The sequence below is a fragment of the Limanda limanda genome, chromosome 7, assembly GCF_963576545.1.
Source record: "Limanda limanda chromosome 7, fLimLim1.1, whole genome shotgun sequence".
Taxonomy (NCBI): Eukaryota; Metazoa; Chordata; class Actinopteri; order Pleuronectiformes; family Pleuronectidae; genus Limanda; species Limanda limanda.
The window spans coordinates 25,698,893-25,724,123 of NC_083642.1; the positions used below are offsets into that span (position 1 = coordinate 25,698,893).

General features: G+C 43.0%; 1 protein-coding gene across 1 annotated transcript; it reads left to right on the top strand.

Annotated features, from left to right (window-relative positions):
• The first annotated feature begins 1,525 nt into the window (after nucleotides 1-1,525).
• pard6b (par-6 partitioning defective 6 homolog beta (C. elegans)) lies at nucleotides 1,526-24,544 on the top strand. Its single transcript, XM_061075256.1, has 3 exons — nucleotides 1,526-1,890; nucleotides 4,639-4,861; nucleotides 20,020-24,544. Exons 1-3 carry the CDS (start codon nucleotides 1,828-1,830, stop codon nucleotides 20,943-20,945), a joined length of 1,212 nt encoding a protein of 403 aa, XP_060931239.1. The 5' UTR covers nucleotides 1,526-1,827; the 3' UTR covers nucleotides 20,946-24,544.
• Nucleotides 24,545-25,231: the final 687 nt, after the last annotated feature.

The following is a 25,231-nucleotide window of genomic DNA, read 5'->3' on the forward strand; positions in this document are numbered from 1 at the left end:
TTCCACTGCCTCACATGATTTTTTACTAGCATCATTTTACCAACTAGTCGGTCACCTACTTTTGACTGACCGGGATAAAACAAATTAATTTGCCAGTACGAAATAAAAACACTCATCTAAGGTGATGTTTTCTCTAAGGACAAGTGAACATGGATGCACTGGTTTACATTGACACTGACTCCCGGCACTTTCTATCACAACATAGTAGAAGGAGAGTACGACCAACCTCGCAGTGCACACATATTAAATTGTGAGTGCATGCTGACCCTGCAGCCAGTGGGCATTTATAGCTTTGGCCAGAAGATGTCGCTATACAATAAGAAACATGGTTCAGTCAACTATAAATATTTTATTTTTATTACCTTCATAAATTGTGTATGTGGAGCTATATCTGACATTGCAACGATTCCTTTTATATACTTGGAGTATGCTACACACTGTAACTCAAGAAAACATGCAAATAATACCACACATTGTATAAATAATGAGACACATGCACATCCGGTTACAAGTTGAGATTTATGCTCACTATTAGGATATTTTATCTTGTATGAACAATGCTGAAGTTGACTTAATTCTAAAGGCCTGTGTATCCCAAACTTTTTTGGCTGAGAACATAGAACTGTAGCACATGATTAATGTATATTCATATTGATATTTTTTTTAATTTACAGACAAAATTATTACAGGTGATTATTGTAAAGTTTCACATCTTTTAAAAACCATTACCTGGTACAAAGAGCATTTTAGCCATATCTTTTATTTCATAATGTAAAATGATTTCAGGTACTCTGGTAAATTTGGATTCTTAAATGTTTTGTGGAAATGGAACTGGCATATTGTTCCTCTTTTTTCATATTTTCCCCTTTAAGAAACATCCTGAACAAACGCTAGTATAACGTTCTAACTCCACAGTTGACTGATGGACATTTGATGTGAGAATTATTTGTGATTTGCACAGTATGTGTATTTGGGGTTTGACTCTTTGTATGTTTCATATTATCCAGTTTGTTTTGCCTTGAGTTTTTAGGAGAGGGCTTTATTTGAGCTCTTTGCTTGCTGTGTGTTTTTATGTGGGCATCATTGCATCTGTTTTAACTCTGAAACCCATAAATATATGAATTTAATAATTTTCATCATGCTATAATGATTTCACTGACTTGTTTCTTGTGTTCTTTTTTGTATTGCTTATAGTGGGACTGTTACCAAATCATGGCAAATTGTTCAGGACTTTAATAGGGTGCTAGTTGAATTATTAAGGGTATAGGGTCGGTATATATTTTTTTTTCACCTCCATTTCTTTTTGTAAACTTATTGCTTTTTTTAGAATTTTTTTTTGTGGACTTAAATAACTTGAACTGAAGTGGAAGGACTGTAAGGTAAAGGGCTCTTATTTTGAAGTGACGGGTGTGGGAAAAGACAGTGGCTGCGACTTTTATTTTGAAATGTGGTGTCGCCAGCTCTCCAGGCACACACACACACACACACACACACACTTAGAGGTAGAGTTAGAGGTGAACTACACGCACACACACAGTGTACAGCAGTTGCGCTGGAGCGGCTGTGACATCAGTCGGCATGAGAGGAGCTACGTTTCCGGGCTGATCGGTGCTGTCGCGCTCACAGACCGGACGTGAAGCCCCGGGACGCCGCGGAGACTCGGGACAGAAACAGCCGCTCTGACACGCTCGGTGCTCGGACACTCAGCAGCAGCAGTAGCGGCGGCGGCGGCGGCCGGAGGACACGGAGGACACGGAGGACACGAAGGACCGGGAGGACCGGGGCGAGTGTGTGCGGCGAGGCGGCGGGACCCGCTGCTAGCGAAACATGAACAAGACCCAGCGAGTGCCGAGCAGCCGGTCACTCAGCGCCGTGGAGGTGAAGAGCAAGGTGCGTGCGGACTCCTCTTCATCACTATACACCTCCTCTCTCCGCTGGCTCCGGCTCCTCGGGCTACATTAGCTGCTAAGTGGCTTGATGGCGAGTTGTGATGTCGCACAAATGAGCGACGTGCGAGCTGGAGCTTAACGAGCCTGCTCCTGTCCCCCCGGTCCAGCTCCTGGGTGTTCGCCATGTTTAGAACTTTGAAGCCGACCGTGTGGTAGTTCTGGTTTCAGGTGGAAGTGAGAAGTTTAAGCTAGCTAGGAAGTTTGAAGGGGGAGGTTATTGTCAGCTGACGCCACAGTGAGCCCGTGTCACCTGTCACAGCCCCCTCCTCCCTGCTGTTTACCTCACTGATGCAGTGCCCCAGCCAAACCCGGCTGTTCTAAACCCTGCTGTTCTAAACCCTGCTGTTCTAAACCCTAGACTCGCCTGTTCTAAACCCGTCTGTTCTAAACCTGCCTGTCCTAGACCTGCCATTTCTAAACCCGCCTGTTCTAAACCCGTCTGTTCTAAACCCGTCTGTTCTAAACCCGTCTGTTCTAAACCCGTCAGTTCTAAACCCGTCTGTTCTAAACCCGTCTTTTCTAAACCCGTCTGTTCTAAACCCGTTTGTTCTAAACCCGTCTGTCCTAAACCCGTCTGTCCTTAACCTGTCTGTCCTTAACCTGTCTGTCCTTAACCTGTCTGTCCTAAACCTGTCTGTCCTAAACCTGCCTGTCCTAGACCTGTCTGTCCTAAACCTGTCTGTCCTAAACCTGTCTGTCCTAAACCTGTCTGTCCTAAACCTGTCTGTCCTTAACCTGTCTGTCCTAAACCTGTCTGTCCTTAACCTGTCTGTCCTAAACCTGCCTGTTCTAAACATGACTGTCCTAAACCCGTCTGTTCTAAACCCTAAACCCTCCTGTTCTAAACCCTAGACCGGCCTGTTCTAAACCCGAAACCTATATGTTCTAAACTTCCTGTTCTGAACCTGCCTCTTCCAAACCCGCCTGTTCTAAACCCTAAACCCGCCTGTTCTATACCCACCTGTTCTAAACGTCCTGTTCTAGACCCGCCAGTTCTAAACCCTAGACCTGCCTGTACTAAACCCACCTGTACTAAACCCTAAAATTGCCGGTTCCAAACGTCCTGTTCTAAACCTGTCCGTTCTAAACCCGACTGTTCTAAACCTGCCTGTTCTAAACCCATCTGTTCTAAACCCGTCTGTTCTAATCCCCCTCTTTCTAAATCTTTTACTTGTGTTCACATGTGTTATTGATATATAGGCTAATTTTGGCTGATTTACTTCATGAAGTTATTTTTTCATACCTAACATGTCGGCTATTTCCGGGCTCTGCTAAGCAATCGACACAATCTTCAGACCCAAGTTCACAGCTATTCAAACAGGTTCTGTGAACATTGTGCATTTACTTGAAATAAAAATGTCCTAAGAGGAAGTGGTTCTATGACCGTTGTTGCCATGACGGCACCTGTGACTCCTGGTGAAATGAAAATCAGCTAATAATCAAAACGATCCGGCTGCGATGTTGTCCTTGTAGTTTATCCGAGGACTGAGAAGAAGACACGTTCAACTTGGTCCACAGACTAAACGCACACTGCCCTTTGCCCCCCCCCTGACTGCAACAGGTCACCTATCAAATTTTTTTTTTATTATCTAACGTATTCAAATTTTACCAAATTTGCTACTGGGCTATTACTAATACAGTCATTTGTATGTATTACTATGTAAATAATACTCAGTCTAAGTTTGAATTAGGTCCTTGTCACAGCAGAACCCAGTGGGAAGGTTTCTCCATGAGGCGTTCATGTCAAATGAGCCTGTTGTCAGCGACCTTCTGTGCAGGTGCCGTACGGCTCCCTCCGCCACAGGCAGCCGGCCTCCTGCCTGCTGCGTGATGACACTCATGCTGAGGAGCAGGGCCCCTCAAGGCGCTGTTTGCTGCTACAAACTAGTATTTAGAGCTAGTTGTAGGTGTTGACACAAACTTTGGCCTATTTGTTTGCCCCCCCCCCCCCAGCACCACCACTTTACACCAAATAACGTTTTACTTTGCTCAGCTCCAGTCCCAGGTTTTTTTTTTAATGGTTTTGTCTTCCCATGCCTCAGACACAGGCCAGTGACCTGTTCGGCTTCCTAACCTATAATTAATATAATGTCTGCTCTGCCTTAATGGATGCAATGACCAGTGTCCACATTTGGCAGTGAATATGTATCATCTTTTGTCAGCGCTGGGCAACAGTAACCACAACACCACCAATGGGACAGTGTGCCAGCGATCAGGCATCCTGAGCAGCCATTGATCCAGTCTGATCACTACTGAATGATATGTAACTCCAAAGCCAGCAATGTGTGTTTGTAGTTACACAAGTCTTTCATGCAACAACGTGCATACCAAACATTCTGACAGGCAGCATTCTACAGTCTTGAACATGCTACATCCACAAGCATAGAAAGACAAATGTCACAAAGTCCACATGAATAATTGATCACATGTGGCATGTCAGAGCTGTCCACGTGGAAGACAGACTCTTACAAGGCTGCCAGTGCAGCGCAGTGTGTGCACCTCAGTCACAGCCTCAAATCTCTGATTCTTTAAAGAGATGCTCCTTAATATTGCATGTATGCCTTTAACTAGAACTAACACACTTTTTTTCTGGTTCTTAAATTAGACTACTTCTCTGTCTTTTTCATACTCGCATGTGCTTTTGTTTGCACACTTGTCCTCATGTGGATATCCTTTTGTTCCCTCACAGTTTGGTGCAGAGTTTCGTCGGTTCTCTCTGGATCGGTCCAAGCCGGGCCGATTTGACGAGTTCTATGGCCTCCTGCAGCACGTACACCGCATCCCCAATGTGGACTTGTTGGTGGGCTACGCTGATGTGCAAGGCGACCTGCTGCCCATCAACAACGATGACAACTACCACAAGGCCATCTCCACTGCCAGCCCTCTGCTCAGGCTGTTCCTGCAGAGGAAAGGTAAGCACAGAGGAAGTGCATGAACAAAGAGGCCTAGTTTCCACTAACTGTCAGGTGGAATCTGCTTTTCTATGAAAATACAAACAAAAGTATTGTGTTGGCTTTGAAAATGCAGTTTAGAAAGACGGGATAGGTCTTTAAATAGAAAGTACATTTTATTCTAGATTAGTGTTATAGATAAAAGTATTGTAGGATCATGTTTCCTTTTCATTTGTAAGTATATTTCCTGACTATTTTGTCCACATTGAGGTGTCATTGCAAACAAATGACTAAAGCCCTTTGGTGTTGCACTTAGGTCCCACATAGCTTAAAGGGACTCTTACCTTTGTTGCATTTTTACACTTTTTTTGGATAAGGTTAAATTGGTATTAATAAGGTAATGACACTCTAAAATGCAAGACAGACCCACCAGGAGTAAAAACAAACAATTATTTCACTCTCATAATATTTAGTGAAAACTTCAACCAATAAAATTCTTCGGACCGAAGGACCTTATTGGCCGACAGACCTGTGTGTTTGCTGCATGGACATGCAGGTTTTCCGTCTGCTTCTTGTGGCGCATTCGGGCCCGCGTCATCAAGAAAAATATATATGTGAATGTAAATGTATATAACTTACCGGTGCTTCTGAATCCGAATCCATTGCTTTGGTAAACAAAAACTCACGTGCGTGCGCGGAGGCAGTAGGTTGTAAGTCTGCTTGTAAATAAAGTTTCTTCAAAAAAACACCGCGGATGGGAACGAGGGGGTGGGGCATTGGAGGAAGGCGGGATGATTTGAATGTGCTGTAATTCTCAAATGCAACAAAGGTAAGAGTCCCTTTAAGGTCAGCAACCTTGCAGAGAAAATTTTACTGCAAGGGCAGGACGAAAAAAGATCAGTAATATAAAGAGCAAGAGAGATAAATTAATGCTTTGCTGTTTCTTGGAATATTTTCCATTCTCTGAACACTATTCATAAAATTCCCCTGGGGGCACTCAACCAGATAAGATGTCCTGTAGTTTAGAATGGCATCACTGGGGAGGTGTGTTTTTTACTGTTTGCCTGCTGACTGATAGTTCTAAAAAAAACAAGGGTTTAAAGTTCATTACATACACTTTCGATACAATACTCTCATTGTCTCTCACTTCCTCGCTGACTTATATTACTGCACTGATGGTCCTGCTGTTGTAGCACATGGTGTCACTCATCTCTTTTAGGGGTAGAAAAATACTTTTGTTTCTGTAATTAATGCTCATAACTGAACTTAACTTGTCATTGTTTGCACATTTTTAGGGATTGCATGAACCTGTTTTGTCAGAGTGCAACTGTAATATTGTAACTGCTCTTTTTGATTTAAACTTCATCCTAATTCATGAGTTTCTGAGTGTGACCTGTTGAATGCAGGGAGGACCCTAAGGTCGGCTGGCCGGGGCAGGGCGGGCTGCACAGTGTTGTGTGTAAGCCCCCTCCCTGTGCCATATGACCCTATAGAAGCTAAGCCACGTTGTCATGAGGAGATTAGTGGGGTCACTGTGTAGTTGCATGGGACCGTGTTTCAATTACATGCCCCAGACACTAGCCCCCATGCTGGGCTCACTGCTGCTCACACACACACACACACACACACACACACAAATAACACGAAAACACATGTCATGCAGGCAAGCAGGCATCCCACATTAGTCATGCACTCACAAGTGCACCGCCTTCTAGAAAAGATAGATCAAATCCAGGAGTCGCACACAAACACTAATGCAGCCACAACCCCCCCGCGGACCTATTTCCCTCAGACCCTGGTTTCCCTCCTGATTTTGCCAACCCCCCTTTAAGCACCATTTGGTCCGAGCTTAAAAGGCCCTGCACTGTGCAGAGGCAGCAAATTGGCAGCTTATAGATCATTTATTATATATCTGCAGTTATTATCTTGTGATGGCTCTGTTGTGTATTGAGTTAATGGCTTCTTTATGTTGGGGTCAAGTGAGCTGTGTCAGGCCAAGGGCCCACTCAGAACATTTGTAACACTGAGAGCACCAAGAGTTGTTTATCTGAATAGTATTTCACATCCTTAAATTCTGCTTCCTCTGGAATACGATGTGAGACTGACAGAAAAACGAATGATTTTGAGGTGGTGCAATAGTGCTATCTTCACAGATGACTCCCCACCAAGAGTTGATGGTGTTTAATCAGGCAAGACAACAGCAAACTTGTTTTGTTACCAGCAGCATAAGAGGAAGGTGATATGGACGCCACTGTGGGACGGCCACACTAACCTGTGCAACCCTACCACACTTTTTAGCTGCTGACTGCTTAGTGATTCCACCTAACCAGTTTGTGTTTAGTTCAACACAGTGATTCAGTTTTACAGTCACAAACTGGATTATTATAATCTCATTGCACAGATATCTGGGAAATGTGTTTGGAGGTAATAAAACCAAAGCAGCTCTAGTCTCACTGATAACAAAAATGTTTCTTTGAGAGAGCCTCTGTTGACATGAGCTGCTTTCAGACCTGCCCTGAATTCAGGATAATCTGCTGAAATTATCCGGAGGGGCTGTAAATGAGAACGTATATGTCTCAGTCTGTTGCTGCAGACATTATCTGTGAGATTATCAATAGGAGATTATCCGGAGGATTCCCTACGAACATGGGGGTGTTGATAAAGTTTCTAACACGCAAAGGATGCAAAATAAGAAAAGAATACAAATATCTCAGGATGAAAAAGAGATGCCGTACATGTAGAGGACAACTACAAAGATCCCAACTCGGAAAGACAACATGGTCCAAGGGCTTTTGTTGATAAGGCCTGATGCCTTTGTCTCTGTGTTTGCAAAACATGTGATCTCCACAGTGGAATTGACATGTTACATCCTGGTGCACCACCTCTCACCTGAACACTGAGAATTTTCTGTAAAATGCACCTGACCCGAGAATCTCCCGCTGCCTCCTTTACATAATTAAATGCAAATTCTGGACCAAGTCCACATCCCGTGTGAACAGTTAGTGTCTGAAAACAGCTATGATGACAGTTCAGTGCGCGTCATGTTATGTTATTTGTCTGGAAGACTATCCCAGGCTGTGTGTTTCTTAAGATAGGTGCTCTGTGGGTTTTGTACATTCATTGGTGAGCAGGTGGTATGGTGGATGGACAGAGGGATGGATATGCGGCTGTGAGTGTCTGTTGGTGTATTGTTGTGGTCTGGGTCTTGAATAATGCCCACATTGTTGTTGTTTCTGCATCATTGCTACATTTCTGATCAGCCATTAGTGTCCCATTGTTCACTGCAGAAAAAGGGCCTAAGTGTTTGTGCTTGTGTGGACTCTGTCACTGCCAATCACTTCTAAACTTGCTATAGCACACACCGCTACAACTCAACTATAAGCCCTGCCCTCCGTGCGTGAACAATGTGTCGATGGCTATTGAGCTGGCAGTGAGGTGTCCACTGTTTACTGGTTGTCATGGCAGCTCTGAAGAGGCCTGTTCATAGGTGGATTAACAGTGTTGGAGTCTCTTTAAGGCTGATGAGAGCTGCAAAGCATGCTGGGAGCAGGGCTGCTAGCATTCAGACTTGAAAACACAAGTGGTCTGTCTGAGCTGTCCTGCTACAGATTTATTTGTCATTTCAGTGTGTTGATATTCAGCTGATTGAATAGTATAGTAGTATTTGTGTCAGACTAACTACACAAACTGTTAGTTCATAAATACAATGATAATCAATAAACCTTAATTCATACCTAGTCCAGGCAGCACATTATCATTCCCTGATCGCTGTTCAGAGCCATTTCCTGGTTCACACTGTTTTTGCTACGCTTAGTGTAAATGGAGAACATGGTGTTTATTAGTCAGCTGCCGAAGACATAACTGTAGTGTTGTTTTGTCAATGACTGCTGTTTAAATTCCTGACAAATGCAGCTGTTTCACATCTGGCCTTTCACTTATCAGCTAGTCGGCCGTCCTAACATCTTGTCTTCCACATTGCTTTCGTTTGGAGTATTGTGACAATAACATACTTTGCTTTTAAGTACATTATAAATGAAAAAATTGATCTTCAAAACACCATTGCAGTGGGTTAAAAACTTTAAAAAATATATTTAATAATCCAGTAATTTATTAAAGGTATATTTAGACTAAAGCCGAGTAAATATTGGCTTTTTAAAGCCACTTCTAATATCAATATTGACATATATAAAAAAAACGACACTATATAATGGTGAATCTGCTTCCGGAAAACCTCGGACACAGTTTGATATACCTGTACTGCATTTTCTTCTAAGTAGTTGGCTGATTTGTAGCCATACCCATAGTTATTTATTAATAATCATCTAATGTTAAGATAATCCCTGTTGCTTATGTAAAGTAAGCCTTAAACTAATACATATTTTGTATTAGATATATTCTCTCAGGGTTTTAAATGAGAGATTTGTTGACTGAAGGTTGGTAAAAGGTTCAGGTCTGAGGATGCTTTTTTTATTAGAGGTCTACAATTCAATCAAAATAAGGGTTGGTAACTGGTTTCTGAAACAGTTTTTTTTCCAAATCCCCTTTGTTTCTTGATAGCCAACAATATACGCACAAGATCCGTGTCTGTGGCCCTCGCAGGAAAGGAATAAACGCAACCAATCATTCAATTTGGTCCAAAAATGAAACGGTTGGTCACAGAAGTAGAGATGATAAGCGTTGCGAGCAAGACACAGAAAAGTTGGCTTCTAGCAGTTTTTGGGTTGTATCATGAGCATTTAGTAGCCTGGATTACCAACCCTAGATTTAATTATCTTTGGATCTCAGGATACAGAAATGACCCTTCTCAACATTCTTAGTGCAATGGTTTTTGTTTATATATATAAGCAGAGCCCAATGGAATGCAGGTTTCCCAGAGAAAATGGCTTTCTTGCTGAACAACAGGATACTTGTTTGAAGTGTGGTTTTGACAAGCAGCCAGGGTAATGTGGGGGGCATTTTGTCACCACTGGTATGATATATATACAGTGACAGTGTAGAGATAGTCTAGCACCTCTGTTCCAGACAAACTGCAACTGCAATAGTTGGTCTGTCCAATTTATCGCTCCACCTCTGGCTGACATGTTATAACCGCCACAAATATTCCAAGATTGATAATCTTTGCAGTGTGTGGTCCATGTGTTTCACATATCTTTGTGTATTTGTACATGCAGTAGGCAGTACAACATTGTATTGGTTTGCAAGAAAGTTTCGGTAGAAATTTATTATTGTCTTTCTGATATTTTAGTTGGCTACATAGGCCTGTTGAGAAATGTTGAATGTCACATTCCAGTTGAAGTTTCTGATACAACCAAAGCTGACATCAGGGAAACTGTTGGTCACGCCCGAGTTTGTAAATGATTGACTGTTCACATCGTTGTCACGGGAGATTTTCCTCAGTTCAAGAGACTCCCATGTTTACCTGTATCAGTCGTCCAGAACATTCTTTGAGTTTGCACAAACACAACATACACCGAGATTCCAGGTCTTAGTCCATGTAGCAGTTTCTCTTTCGGCCTCTCTGAGGGAGTCAGTCTGTTTGGTGACATTGCTCATTGCTTGCACGGTTTCGGTGCCTTCACCCTTCACTAGAGGGGAAAGGTATGGAGGGGGACAGGAATGCTTTTATTTGCATATCCCTACAGCGACTGTCTTGGTAATTAGTCACCAGCACATGAGTCATTTGTCCACAGAAAAGGAAATGTACACAAGAGTCTACCCACCCTGCAAAGTAAGCAGTAGAGCAGGATAACGTGTGATAAACATTGTACTGAACAAAGTCATGGAGGGGAGAGATGCTGTAGCTGTGTAGTGACAAGGATAGGGTGAGAGTGTGACAGTCACAGTGAGCCACATGAAACAAAGGGAGACATGGTGGACAAAGTGTTTCAAGTGTAAAAATGAAATCATGAAGTCAGAATGAGTATGGAAGGGGAGATCTATAGAGATGATGAAAGAATTAATGCAAAAGAGACAAAATGCTGGTTCTAGAGCTGGTTGAGTTTAAGAGCATGATCTGTGAAAATATTAATCAGCCATCCCTCCCGTGGATCTCAAGTTGTCCACAGAGCGCAGATTATTCCCTGGGATGCAGTATGTAATGAGAGAGGGAAGGATGAATTCATAGCACCGGTGGAGGAATGTGTGGAGGAGGAACATATCTTCGGCCTAATAAGAGAGATGGAAGGATGAAAGAGAGAGGGAGGGTAAACGGTATTAAAGAGGGAGTAATGTATAAGTCATTGTTTAGGCAAGGCATGTAATTAGAGATGTGGGGAAAGGAGAGGGACTAGTGTAAGTGTGATAGGAATGCAACAGAGAGAGAGAGAGAGAGGAGGATAGTGGGAATAGTATTAGTGAGGGAGGAATGCAGAATGAGGCCCAAGCTGGGGAGGGTGGGAGAGAGAGAGAGAGAGAGAGAGAGAGAGAGAGAAATGAAGAGAGATGGAGGGAGGGGGCCTTATTTGGCGGAATGTGGCCAGTCTCTGATCACGTCTGCTGGCTAGATTAGACAGGACAACAGGCCAGACTGGACTACAGAGCCGGGCTCAGTCAACAAGGGGTACAAGTGGATAAAGAAGGTGAAGGAGAACAGGTGAAACGAGAGAGAGCGCACAGCCTTGCTCTCTCTGCCCTTGGAAACCTGGCTGGATAAGACTTAATACAGGCTGTAACAAGATGGAGGGAGAGCAGCTTAGATGGAAGGGGGGGGGGGAAACGGTGGTGGCCCACACGCTCTGTCAAAGAATCTGTCAGAATTTCTCAGATCAGTTGGTTTGGGAAGATGAATGGACAGAGGAGGGAGGGAAGGAAATGGACTTTGGAAATGAACTTTACCAACTTGGAAGTCATTTATATATGCACGTCATAAATGTGAGCTGATATGTTGTTGCTGCTGGAGAACGCCTCAGACTGTGTCGAGAGTTGAAACAAAGACACTTGTTTTACTGCTCGGCACTGCTTTCGAGCAGGGATATGAATGTGCAGTCATTATTTGTGAATAAAAAAGAAAATCATGAATTTGAACTGAAATGATGATCAGCAGTTTATTCCCATTCTAAGAATTGGCCGCAGTAATGAGAAAAATCACATTTTAGACCTCAGTAATAATGTGTGCAATCTCTTTATTTTGACTTGCAGGCAGTATTTCATGCCGAGTTTTAATTAAAAAGACACATTATTTCTGTTGTTTTTGTCCCTTGGGCTGTGTGCTATAGCGATACTGATATGAAGCTTGATAACTGATATGCTTATCTGTGAATTTCTTTCAGCGCGCCGTTCTAGCTTATTTACCCTGGATGGCTACATATGAGCAGACCAGCAGGCTCTGACATGCTGCTCCCAAACACTGTTGCTTAACTGCCGCCACTGTTTATACTTAATTTTCTCCTCATCCTTTCTACACTCTGAAATAAAATGATGTTCACATACCTGTATGTTATGTGAGAAGATTATTGATTGTTGTGATTGTTTCCTATCCATCCTTGCTGTAATAAGATCTCTTCTTAATGATTTCAATGGAAGTGTTTGCCATCTCAGTAATTACTAAGGTCAAATTCTGAGTTATGAATCAGGGTAATTTAAACTAAGATCATGATACAATCTAGGGCTGGGCGATAAAACAATAACGATAATTAACGCAATAGAACTTTTCCTTGATAGAAATTGAAGACATGGTCGATCGAAGGTCGATAGAACTCATTCCATCAATGTTTTGACAGACAAAAATAACAGCCAATGATAATGATAAAGGCGCTGCGCCGAACCAATCATGTTGCTCGAATAGGACCAGGACAGAAGCCCAAAAAAGGTCTGGTCTCCTGTGTCAGAGTCTGTCAGTGTGTGTCAGAGTCTACTTCCTCCTCACTCCTCTGACCTGTGCTCACTCTACAATAAAACAATAAATACCAGCACTGATGAAAAGTTTGATTCGATCTAGAGTTTATGAGGCACAGATTTAAACCAGCCACCCAACACGGGACGTAAGGTGACGCATCAGTCAGGACATCCGTGTTAAAGTGACTGGAACGATTCAGAGTCATGATCCGGCACCATCGATTTATAACTTAGTACATGTGATGGCGAGTTTTTGTGTGAAGAGGAATAGAGACGAGTGCACACACACACTCCTGCAGACAGAATGTCCTTCCACAGATTTTGACGCAACTTTAACTTCATTGTTGCAGAAGAAGCGACACCCCATTTATCCAGGAACATAAATTTGAATTCAGCAGGTTTCTATAAAGATCAGTTCTAAGTGTGAGTGTTTAGAAAACATCAAAGTAGCAGAGTCACCTGTTGACCTGCGCAGAGTAATGCGTCTCAGTGCAGTGGCGAAGATATATATCCATATCGACTGATATTTTTTCCATATCGCCCAGCCCTAGATACAAAAGCCGTGTCCCAATTCAGCAGCCGCCTCCTTTGGAGGATGCAGTCTACACTGTCCATGAAGGAGGCAGTCTCTGTGGGCCGTATAGACCACAAAGGTCAAACTGAAATGAGACGATCTGATCTACAGAGGATTTTCATGGTCTACAGAGCTGCAGAAGGACACAACGTGAAACGGTTAATGCAAGATAAGCTTTGAAACACAATTATTCTTCAAATGCAGGCTCCGAAGGATGCAGCCCCTGAGTTGATATACTCGTATTGTCATTGGACTCAACTTTATTTGGAATATGCACAGATTCGTAGTCATCTCACAGCAGACATTTTGACCAGTCACAGTAAGAAGAGCAAAGATGACAATAACAACGACAGCTCCTTTTGATTTCAAGTGTAGCAGAAAGTCACTTCAATGTGACAGTGGAATAGAAACCTGTTTTATACCTTGATCCCAAAATGCACTGGTGTATTTTTGGAAATATTTTCTGTTATTGAGTCTTTCATTGTGTCACCTACTGTGCATTCAGCTCAGTGTTTACTTTGACAGTGTGAAATTACCTTATTTGCCAGATCTAACTTCGAAGCTGAAGTCAGCAGTACCCATGCTGGTCCTCACAGAGTAAAGTCTTTATACAGACGCATGAGTGACAGGTTTGTGAGGCTAGACTTGGGTTCCCTCACCCCACGTGGCTGCTCCTCCCTCCCTTCCTCTCCTCCATCCTCCCCATTATCTCTTCCTTCATGTCCCTTTTCCTCCTGGAGGCTAGCCATAGCACGGCTACGTAGAAGGTGCGGTTTATCAGACCCAGATCTCGCCACCACACCCATGACTCCACCTGCTTCATGTAACACTGTACTGAAATCTACATCCTCCCCACTGGAGCTGCCCCTGTCACCTACCTTTCCCTGTCCCAAGCTAGAATCCAGCCTCAGCCCCAGGCATAACCCTGCTCCTAGGTACCCTGAGCCCACACACCAGCTGTAGGCCTGCCACTACCAGCTCAGTTTCCATGCCCCATGCTGACTATTAGCAACATGATTCAGCCCCTCATCAAATCCATACTTGTTCTACCAGTCCCAGTTGTGGTCATCAACACATAGTCCCAGACAAACTCTTGTTCCCACATGCTGGCCTCAAAGGACCATTGAGTTCTGTGCTTGATTTAGCTCTAGGAGCATCTTTAAAAATCCCAGCATTGGGAGGACAGACAGAGAGAACAGTGCAAGGGAAGAGAGGGATAACAGAGGCAGAAATCTGCAAGACCAAGAGGGACAGACAGAGGTGGAGATGCAGAAAACTCATGCTGAGCCAGAGTGACTGCAGGACAGATATGATTAAAGCTACAGCGGACAAAAAGAGTGGAAGGGGACCAGGAATTGCAGAGGAAGGAGAGAGGTGTCTATGTCAGCACAAAAGATATTGATGGAATTGCATCATACCGCAGTGACGATATACAAACATGCACATAGGGAGAGAGTTGTATACAAGTGTAGACAAGCAAATGAAATGTGTTAAATCTGCATTGATGTGCTAATTCTACATCACATACTGCTACATTATAGCTGGGTTCCCTGCAGTGTGGATTTTCTTTATTTTCTGATAAATGACTCGTGCCAAGACAGAGTAATGAAGCAGGACGGATGAGTCTAATAGAGAATTCATGAGTGAGATTATATGAAAAGGCCTGAAATGGCCTGAAAATGGCTAATGTCTATGACCAGACTCTTTTTAATTATGGATTTAACAAGTAATTCTTCAAATTGTCAGTTCAATTACATATCAAGGCTTTGTCTATGTCTCCACCTCTGCCTCTCCAGCATCTCCCTCTCCCACACACCGGACTTATACTGGTACACTGTATAGACTGCCTGTCTTTTTTTTTTCTTGGTGTCCCTATTCCGTCCTTCTCTCCTTCCTCCGCACTCTCTCTTCGACACCACTCCTTCCATTTCTTTCTCCTGCTCATATCAGCAGCAACAAGGCACTTTTATCTGGGCTGTGCCAGGGAGGTATGCTCACCACACCAGGAATAGTAACCCTCCGGGAATGTACTCCTTTGAAAGATTTTTTTTTTAATCACCTCCTCCCTCTCTCTTTTCCTTTCCTCTCTCTCTTTCTCTATCCGCTGTGTGTATTTGCTGTGTTCTCTCTCTCCTGCCTGTTTCACATCTTTAGTTTTCCTCCACCGGTGGTTTTTCTCTCTGCACAAGTTCACACTGACAGACACACACTCCCTGTGCTCTCCCCCTCTCCTCCCCCTCTTGTATCGTTCTGTGTCAGGAACACCCTGGCACCGGCCATGTGGTGAACATCCGAGCTTGTCATCAACAAACCTGACTGTTTCCAGAACACTACACACTTAAACTGCTCGTCTTTCGTCTGTGTTTTTGTTCCTTTGATTGTCGAGACTGGTTTTGTTTCAATACTGCCGACTGGTTTCATTGACAGCATTAGTTTTTTGGTTTTAATAATCTTGAAGTTGTTAAATTAGCTGCGGAACCTTTCTAAGCATTTGCATAGTGTTTTACTAGTTTTCCTCCATTGATTAGTTATGTGACCTTGTTCATAATGTTTCATCTGCCACTGTTCTCAATTGTAATTACCCAGGCACAGTAGTAGCTACAGTAGTGGTGAGTTGTTGTGTCATGTAATAAAATATTGTTCTTTTCATTTTTCCTACCAGTAGTAGTTGTAATACTAATCGTAGCAGTCATAGTTTTCTTTTGACAGTCACAGTGCTTGTCCGGATGATGTTGTTTTACCCCGACACAGTATCAGGTTTCCCTGACACAGCCCTGAACAAGTACCAGGAAGTCATGGATATTTGGTGTTGTCGTCAGGAGTCATTACATTACAATGAAACCAAGTGCTTTGTCATCCTGTCTCATCATAATTGTTACACAGTGTAACCAGAGGACAAGTGGGTGTAATGATAAGGCGCTACTAGAAATGGGTTCACGTTTCTCTCAACTGAAAAAGGTGTGACCTCACCCAAGTAAAAAAAAAAAGAAGCATATTTTCCATAATTTCTTTTGGTGAAGATAAGCAGTTCCGGACAGAGATGGTGGTGTAAAAAGCTGGGGCGTGTTCTGAATGCCTGCACATTGCACTTATTCTCAGCTATTGACACTGGCTCTTTAAAAGCCAAAGTCCACAGTTTGAGCGTGATGCATCCAGAGTGAGGAGCCGAGCACTGAGGGAGATGATGTGTTCAACCAATCCACGCCAGTTCACACACACAAGTAGTTTCCTCTCCTTAGGCAGAGATGCATTAGTCCCTTCAATGTCAGGAAGGAGATGCATTAGTTGTTCCCCCCCCCCCCCCCATGTGTGTGTGTGCGTGTGTAGAAAGTTACATACTACAGAGAAGAATGACCAGGCAATTCCTTGTGTGTCTTCACTTGTGACGTTGTGTTGCTGGGTTGTCATTTTCTCCTCTGTTACTTCGCTTCCTCTGCTCCTCACTGACTCCATTCAGCGTGGGAAATAACACAGCAGCCATTGCATGGCTGGGATACCTAACCTGTGCAGAGCCATGGCAAGTGTAGTTACCCTTTATCTTCTAGGTTTGTGAATAATTCCTGATGTATGAAGATTGTGATACTCTTCTATCAATTGACATATATTTATGGAACATATTCACATGGAGGAAGTGAAATGTTCACTGACAAATTCTTCACGTCTTAAGGGATTTGTTTTAAACGCCAGCTATGTGATAATTACCCTCTTAAGTCTGGACATTTTACAGTTTTCTATCACCTTCTGTCATAGTTGACCTCGGATTGTTTTAATGAATCATTATCTAAAGCAGCCGCATACCTGTACACTCGTTAGCTGCAGCATGTTAACCATTGGTCCAGCAGCTTCGTCATTGGCTCATGTTGAGATGTCTCTGTCTTGTAGCCAATGTCTTGTCAGGTGAAAAGTCCTGTGTTGACCTAAGAGTTTGATATTGATAACAACTAAAGCTACTGTCACAGAACGTGCCAGCGATGTCTGTATTGTTGTGAACTTGTGTGAGCGGAGAATGCCCAAACTCTGGTGAAAGTCCCGAACCAACATGCTCCAGAGGTTGTGTTTGCAAACAGCTTAACATGGTTTTAAAGCCTATAGTTGCATATCTCCACATGTCCCTTTAGAGAAGCTGAAAGCATCTATGCATATCACAAATGCAAGTTATAATCAGTCTAACATGACCAAGGTAAGTTGGTGATAACAGGCCGTCTGATTAGGAAATTACCTTTTAAGATGACTAGTCTGATAATGAAGTCTGTGATGTTTCTAAATACAGAACAACCATTTACAGGTCATTAAGTTTCCTATTTTACATACAATATGCACTCAAAGCACACAAGAGTATTGTGCAAATAGTTTTATGTCTGCATCACTGGGACAGTTCGGTAGTGTTATTCTCAAAAGAAATGGAAGCAAAAGATGCTAATTTGTTCTTACAAATGAGGAACTGTGTGTGTGTGTGTGTGTTTGCTTGTATTGTGATGTGCCGATAGGTCTTTGTAGCCAATTAGACTGAGAGCTTGGCTTGTTTGCTCTAATGAGCTGTAATGTAGCGATGGTGTTTTCAGGGCATTAGGTTTCTCTCATCATCATCACTAACCACAGATAAACTTTATAGATTGTGTGTGTGTGTGTGTCTTCAAATGAACGCTGGCTTGTGTGGGCTTGCAGATGCTTGCAAATGTTGTTTCTGTGTGTGAGTACAAACACTGTAGTCAAGAAGCTGCAAGCTGATACCATTTGATGCTGGAGCAGCATCTCCTTGCCATGTGCACCTGTGAGTGGCCCTAAGGGAAATTACATACAACTATAACCCTATACCTCCATACGCTCGGGATGGAGGGATGGTTCAGATGAAAAGAAGACTAGAGCGAGTGACATGAGATGTGTAGGGTTGCCTGCTCCTGTGCATGACTGCACCGCAAGAGCCCCCCTTGTGTCCACGTGTTTGTGTGGTTCTTTGCTTCTTTTTATGGCCAGGTTTGTTTGCATGTAGAAAGAACAGTGACAGGGATTGAGTGATTTAAACTCATGTTTCAGCGTTTTGGCCTCATTGAACCTCATGAAAGTTCTGTTGCAATATTTCCTCATATGTAGTTGTCGCCCATACCAAGGTCAGGACTGGCAAAGATCTAGCAAATGTGTATACAATAGACTCGTGCCTCATGGGAACTGAAATTTGAAACTGCTCGGGACAATCGATCCTTTGTTTTGTTTTTAGGAATGGAGGGGGGAGTGGTGGGGTGCGTACCCGTCAGAACCTGAGAGCTGGACTCTTTATCAGCCGAGTGGACATTTGACTAGATAACACATACGCACACACGCACACACACAGAAGAGGGACAGAGAAACGGGAACGTTTTCAGTGTAAGACTGCCTGAGCTTTATTTATAGAGCACTTTCATCTAATAATGGAGATTTCAAAGTGCTGTTAAGACGGGGAAGTTAAAAATAACATCAGAAACAGACAAAAGCTTGAGTTGATCAGGCTGATGTTCATGTTAAGCTGCTGATACTATGCTGGTTAACTATTAGAGAACCAAGGTTCAGTTTTCCCTCCCTTACTTGCCCAGCCCTTGGCCTAGTGTTAATATGAGCCACACTGGGTTAAAGTCTATAGTAGCATGACAGTGTTGACACTCCCAGTGCAAAATGTACATAACATGCATAGTTCAGTGGCATCTCAGTGACTAAAGTGAATAAAGATCGTGAATGATAAGTATACCGGTCTGTCAATAACTGACCTGCCTGCCTGTGTGCTCTTACTGTGCATGGCAGGCGTCTTCAGCCAGAGATACACAAACCACTGAAGCAGAGACAACAGCCAGATGTTTGCGATGGAATCACTGAAAAGTCGTCTTTTGGCGGATTTCAGTCAGTGCTTCTTCATGTGTTTGGGAGTGTGGCTTTGATGAGAGGACTGATGGGAGGAGTAGGAGGTTTCGGTTGCATTTCTCCAAAGTCTAGCCTGCTCCTACTAGCTGTTCAAGGATTACCAACCCTAGCTTTAATTAGTAATCTTAAGAGGTTCTTCTATGTAGGACAGAGCCAGGCCAGCTGTTTCCGTCTGCCTCCAGTCAACACTAGCTGTAGCTAACCGGCTCCTGGTTGTATCTTCACATTCAATGGTCAGGTATGATCGTTATGTAGCTCACACACACAAAAATAATAATGACAATAATCATTTTCTCCAACTTTCAGACTAGTCCTTTAAAAGTTGTAGGTTAGTGACAGGATTGAGCTTTATGTCCTTCATTTAGAAGCATCATTATAAAATATGCATCCTGAGATTAAAAGGATTCACACCAAACATATGCTCATTAAATCAATAAAACAGCATCCCTGTGCACCATGTGTACCTGCAGGGCTGTGAGCAGCATATGGAGTCTGATTTGTAGGCCGCAGCACGACTGAGTGCTGATGAAGGAGTTGAGCTGAGCGCCTGTTTGGCTGCTGTGGCATTTTGCATCAGAAGTACCTGAGGGGAGTTGTGGGGATCAGCGTCTTGTGTGTGTTTAACACAGGCCCCCTGCAGTGACACCTCAGGCTCAGAGCTGTTCTATCGCAAAACATTATTCATTCTCCTGAAACGACATGATGCAACTGAATGTCAGCCTGAATAATGACTTCATGTTTAATGAGCCCAGCTTGAAATTAATGTAAAATTAACCAGCTTTTGTTAATATCTTCTTTGTTTTTCTCTTCTTCTTCCTGCCAACCTTCCCCCTTTTGTCTTCCTCTTCTCTATCTCTACTTCCTCTATCTTGTTATTTTGCAGAGGAAGCTGATTACACAACCTTTGGTACCAACTCGCTGACCAGGAAGAAAAACACTGTGCTTTCTGCGGTTCTTCTGCGGCCTGACACCAACAGGAAAAAACCACCTGTCATCATCAGCCTCCCGAAGGACTTTCGCCCCGTGTCCTCCATCATCGATGTGGACATCCTCCCTGAGACGCACCGACGTGTACGCCTCTACAAGCACGGCCAGGAGAAACCATTGGGCTTCTACATCCGTGATGGTTCCAGCGTGCGGGTCACTCCACAGGGCCTGGAGAAGGTGCCGGGGATATTCATCTCTCGCATGGTGCCTGGTGGGCTGGCAGAGAGCACCGGCCTGCTGGCAGTCAACGACGAGGTGCTGGAGGTGAACGGTATTGAGGTGGCCGGGAAGTCTCTGGACCAGGTGACGGACATGATGATTGCCAACAGCCACAACCTCATCATCACCGTGAAGCCTGCTAACCAGCGGAACAATGTTGTTCGTGGTGGAGGAGGAGGCGGCGCGTCTGGTAGCTCAGGACGCTCATCAGACAGCGGGGCCAGTTACTATGGCTACTCATCACAGGGCGGTGCTGCGGCCTCCATGCCGTCGCACATCATCCAGAACTTCCCTGTCGGGGAGCTGGAGAGCGACGAGGACGACGAGGACCTGGTGATCGAGGCGGGAGGCGAGGCCGAGCCAATCAGACGCTCCCCTTCCAACTACAGCATGCCCTCCCTGCCTCGGTATGAGCCGCACCTCAACCTCCGCACTAACACCAACTCCGCTTCTGCTCATTCCATCAATGCCAATGGGACCCTGCTAGCCAGCGGCAGCAGTGGATCACTAAGCTACGCCAACGCCACTTCGACCACGCCATCCCCAGACAGAGCAATGGAGAGGCGGAGCCTGGAGGAAGATGGCACTGTTATAACTCTGTAGACATTCACACACTAAACACTGGAAACAAATGCAAAATACTTCCTCACACATTTGGGGGAGTCATGGGCCGGCAGTTCAGACACAGGCTCCATCGTACAGTGACTGTATCTGAGAAGCACAATGATGAGTGTACATATTACATCTGACCGCTTAATGTTTGTACATCCTAACATGAACACAACAAACACTGCACCCTATACCTTGCACCTCTACATGCCAATAATCACGCATGTGTGCCGTAGTGGTGACTGGCCCCCATCCTATGTTCTTCAGGCACAAAATTGTCTCAGACAGAAGTGAAGAAAAAGTGTAGTTTGGTTCTCTACTACCCTCCACTTTATTTTTTTAACCACTAGAAGCACTTGTTTTTAACCCAAAACTGTATTTCTGCTGAATTTCCACTAGAGGGCAGAGATGAGATATTGTCATCAAACCATTTGTTGACAATCTGGTACTGTTTTGTTTTTTTGCCTTGTCTCCACCCCTGCACCGCACTACGTCTCCCAGGTGACCACAGCCCCCGCATTACTCAACAGCTGTGGTACTTTCAACAGAATTCTATCCTACTACAGCCATTGACCAGTAGCTGAGACCTGCAATAAAACTTTTTAGTTTTTGTTAGAGGGCGAACGACCTAAAAACAAAGCAAGTCTTTGTGTTGGTTCAGATGCTTTTTTTTAAAACCACTATTTTTAGCAGTTTTTTCCTCTTTATCTGCTGTGTGAATGACTGAAAGGTTGATGATTTTTAATAATAAGTATTCTTCCCATAAACATAAGGCCTGTATCTTTATATGATTTGCATATTTTGTTTATTTAAAATATGTTTGAATAAATGGTAGGGCTGTCACTTTTTCTAAGAAGGGTTAGGGTTTACCATGTGCAGTCCCCCCCTGCACAAGGTGTCGTGAGGCTTTTATCCATTTCTGTAGCAAAGCAACACAACATGACTGACTCACTTTATCGATGGCAATTGTTCAAGCTGACAGTGATCGGCCTCTGCTGGATCGTCTGATCTAGACTGAATGCTTTGAAATTGAACATGTCATTAAAGGTCAAATATTAACTTATCTTCCCACGTTGGAATTTAAGTTTTAATTTTGAATATAAAGTGACAGCCCTAACGTATTATTGTACAGGTACATTATATTATTGTACAGGCTACAACATAGACCATATTCCATCTGTTTCACTCACGTTAAATTGCTTCTCCCTGGGAATGGAACATGTTAGAAGTAATATCCTTAATCTTGCACTCCCTCTCCTTTCCATGACAAGGGCTATTTCCCCTGCTGCATGTCTACAAATGAGAAAATGTGAATGTGATTTAAATTTCTTTCTGTTTGTTTGTTTGGTCTCTCCCCCTCGGTTCTGTCTGGGCCACAACACAATACAACACTGAGTCATTCACATATGAAAAATGATCTCTCCAGTGTTTCTGCACTGTTTCCTTTGTGTATCATCGTTCTCGTTGAACTCAATTAACGACACTCTATGAGCGAATGCTTGATGTTGAATCTGGGCCTCAATTGCACATCGATAGTTGGGCTGTAACACTTTTAGTAAACACAACCACAGAAATTAGTTGAAAGGACTGGTACACACCCACACACACACACACACAGTGACAGTAGAGAAACCGCCTGTATCTCAAAGTAAAACCCGGTTGAGTCACATTGAAACAAACACACACGCAGGTACACTGGGCACAGACTGATTCACTTTCTTTGTTTGTCGAAGGTGAGGCTGGTCTGCTGAAAGTACTGCATGTCTTTTTACTGCAATACTGTTTTCATAAACCTTTCTTAAACACCGTGTTTGAAAATCCATGTGACCTTCAAGGCAAATTTCAGATTTTGAGAGCTGTAGAAATTTTATTGACTTGACTCCATTTGCAGAATTTTAGATCGCAGAGTTGATCTGAATCCACCAACAATGGCATTAAATTGTATGTGAGGGATTTATTGGTCCTTGAATCTAAATTAATTTGCCTCTGACATTACTTCTTGTTTGAGAAGCGGCTCCACAACACTAAATATTCATTACCATTTCATACTGCTGTTCACTAACCTCTCTGAAGTCTAAGCAGATGGTCTTTTTATTAGCATTTTGCTGTCCTGTAATAGATGATATCTTTAACATTATTGCTCATTAAAACTTTGTTGACGCCCAACATTAGCCATTTTCAGACAACTCTGGAGAGCAGGGTCTGAACTCTCTTTGCAGTTTGCCTCTCACACATGGAGAACGCCGCAGTAGATTCTCTGCTCAGACGCGTTCACAACAACACAGGAATCTCCGGAGCGTTCAGGTGAAGAGTGATGCTGAGGCAGGAAGTAACGTCAGCTGCAGAGATCACGTGTTCTGTTTACAGCACATCAACACCGACGTTGTCTTATCACCAAAAAGCTCTCATGCCGTCTCTGTCGGTGTCTTCCACGTGAATGGAAATATGCAAAAAAACAACGTCATGTAACCGTCATCAAACACCTACTCAATTGCGGTGAATCCTGCGGACGATATCCTGCTGTTTTTTGTCTCACATGGGTTCAATCGGACACTATGCAGACCTTTTACTCGGGGGGGCTGGCTGGATGAAGTCCGGAGCCTGTCACTTGCACATTTGTGTTCTCACCTACAGAGACTGACAGGAGATTATCTGGAGTTTGGTGAATGTCTGAAAAGCGGTAAAGTCTCTGTCAGTAAGGTCTTTTGGTTTCATCTGAGCCAATACTCACTTGTAATAACCATATAATCAATACCACACCATTTATCATTTACATTTTCTGGTTATTATTCAAATCACTGAGCCTCTCACAGTAAATATATATATGTATATGACTGGAAACCAACACACATCTGCTTTTGTATTTCCCGCTATATGTACAGGGTACTGTTTCTTTGGCCTTTTTTTTATAGTCGCGCTGGTGATGGTTAGATTCTGGCTTCTTTCACTCCCGACATCAAGCACAGTGATCAATGGTACTCTTGAAAGGAAGTTTTTAAAAAATTTTTAAATCAATGTTAATTTATTTTCTTTATCTCTTTACCACAGGACACTGGGATTGTAACCATGGCGGCATTTGTTATTTATTCTCTAATCATTTGTTTTGCATATTCTCTGTTCACATTGTACGACTTTATTTTATACATTGATTGTTTTGGTTGTTCATCTCATGGTACAGTTGTTATTGCCCATTAGGAGACGATTTTATTGCTGATTTCCCTGTTCCTCCTGAAGCAAGAGGAGAATCTGTGCAAGACATGACACCATTATTTTTATTTTTTCCAAACTGTGAATTATCATTATTTTGTGGGAGTAAAGAAACAGTTGTGTTGGTACAATTTCAAAAGAGGCGACTTGTTCTTTGCTTTTGAGTCTTTACTTTTTTTTTGAAAGTGATTGAGCAATGATTTGTTTTTTTTGCTAGCCAGATAAATCCTATGGTATAGATTTATAATGAAGATTGTCAGTATTTTCATATCGATGCTATATATGATGATGATGTACATTTTTATCACATTTAATGAAAACTGTTTTAAGATTCAACTGGAGACTAATGATTAAATAGATGTACACCTGTAATTTCTGATTTAAGGAGCTGGATAAAATAAAGTTGTGTAGCAACCCTCAGTGTTGGTGTGATTGTTGAGCTGCTACTGTACCTGCCCTCCTCCTACTTTTTCTCCTTCTTCGCCTCCTCTTTCTTTTCCTCCTCCCTCATCTTCTTGTCCTTCTCCTTCTCGTTCATCTCCTTCTCCTCCTCCTTTGTCCTCTCTGGAGTTTAACGGGAGCTAGCTTCCAGTGTTGCATCACTTCCATCTTCTTGATTATCCCTCGTAGTTATTTTAAGTCTGTTTATTTGGTCCTTGTTATAAATATATATTTTCCCATGTTTAACCGTTCCACTTTCTAACAGCGATTCACCGTGCTCCTGCGCCACCTGCAGGACATTTCAGGAACTACCTCTCTGGTTCCGGGAGCGCTTGATAAAACCCAGATGGTTCTCCCGTAGAGTTGGCGCAGTTAAAACAGTCAGACCTCCTCTCTTGTGCGGTTTTATAGTATTTGTTTTTAGCTATACATTTGACCAGAGACAAAGCATTGACAAAACATTAGTTTTGTTCTATATCAAACTTAATCAACAATATTAACAATAATGATTTGTCGAGAACACAAGGAGGGACGTTCAAGAAAAAAAAACTAAGAATCTTAGAAAAATTATATATGTTTCTAAGTTCGTCGACCATCAAAACAAGTTAACACACAATCTCAAATATTTAATG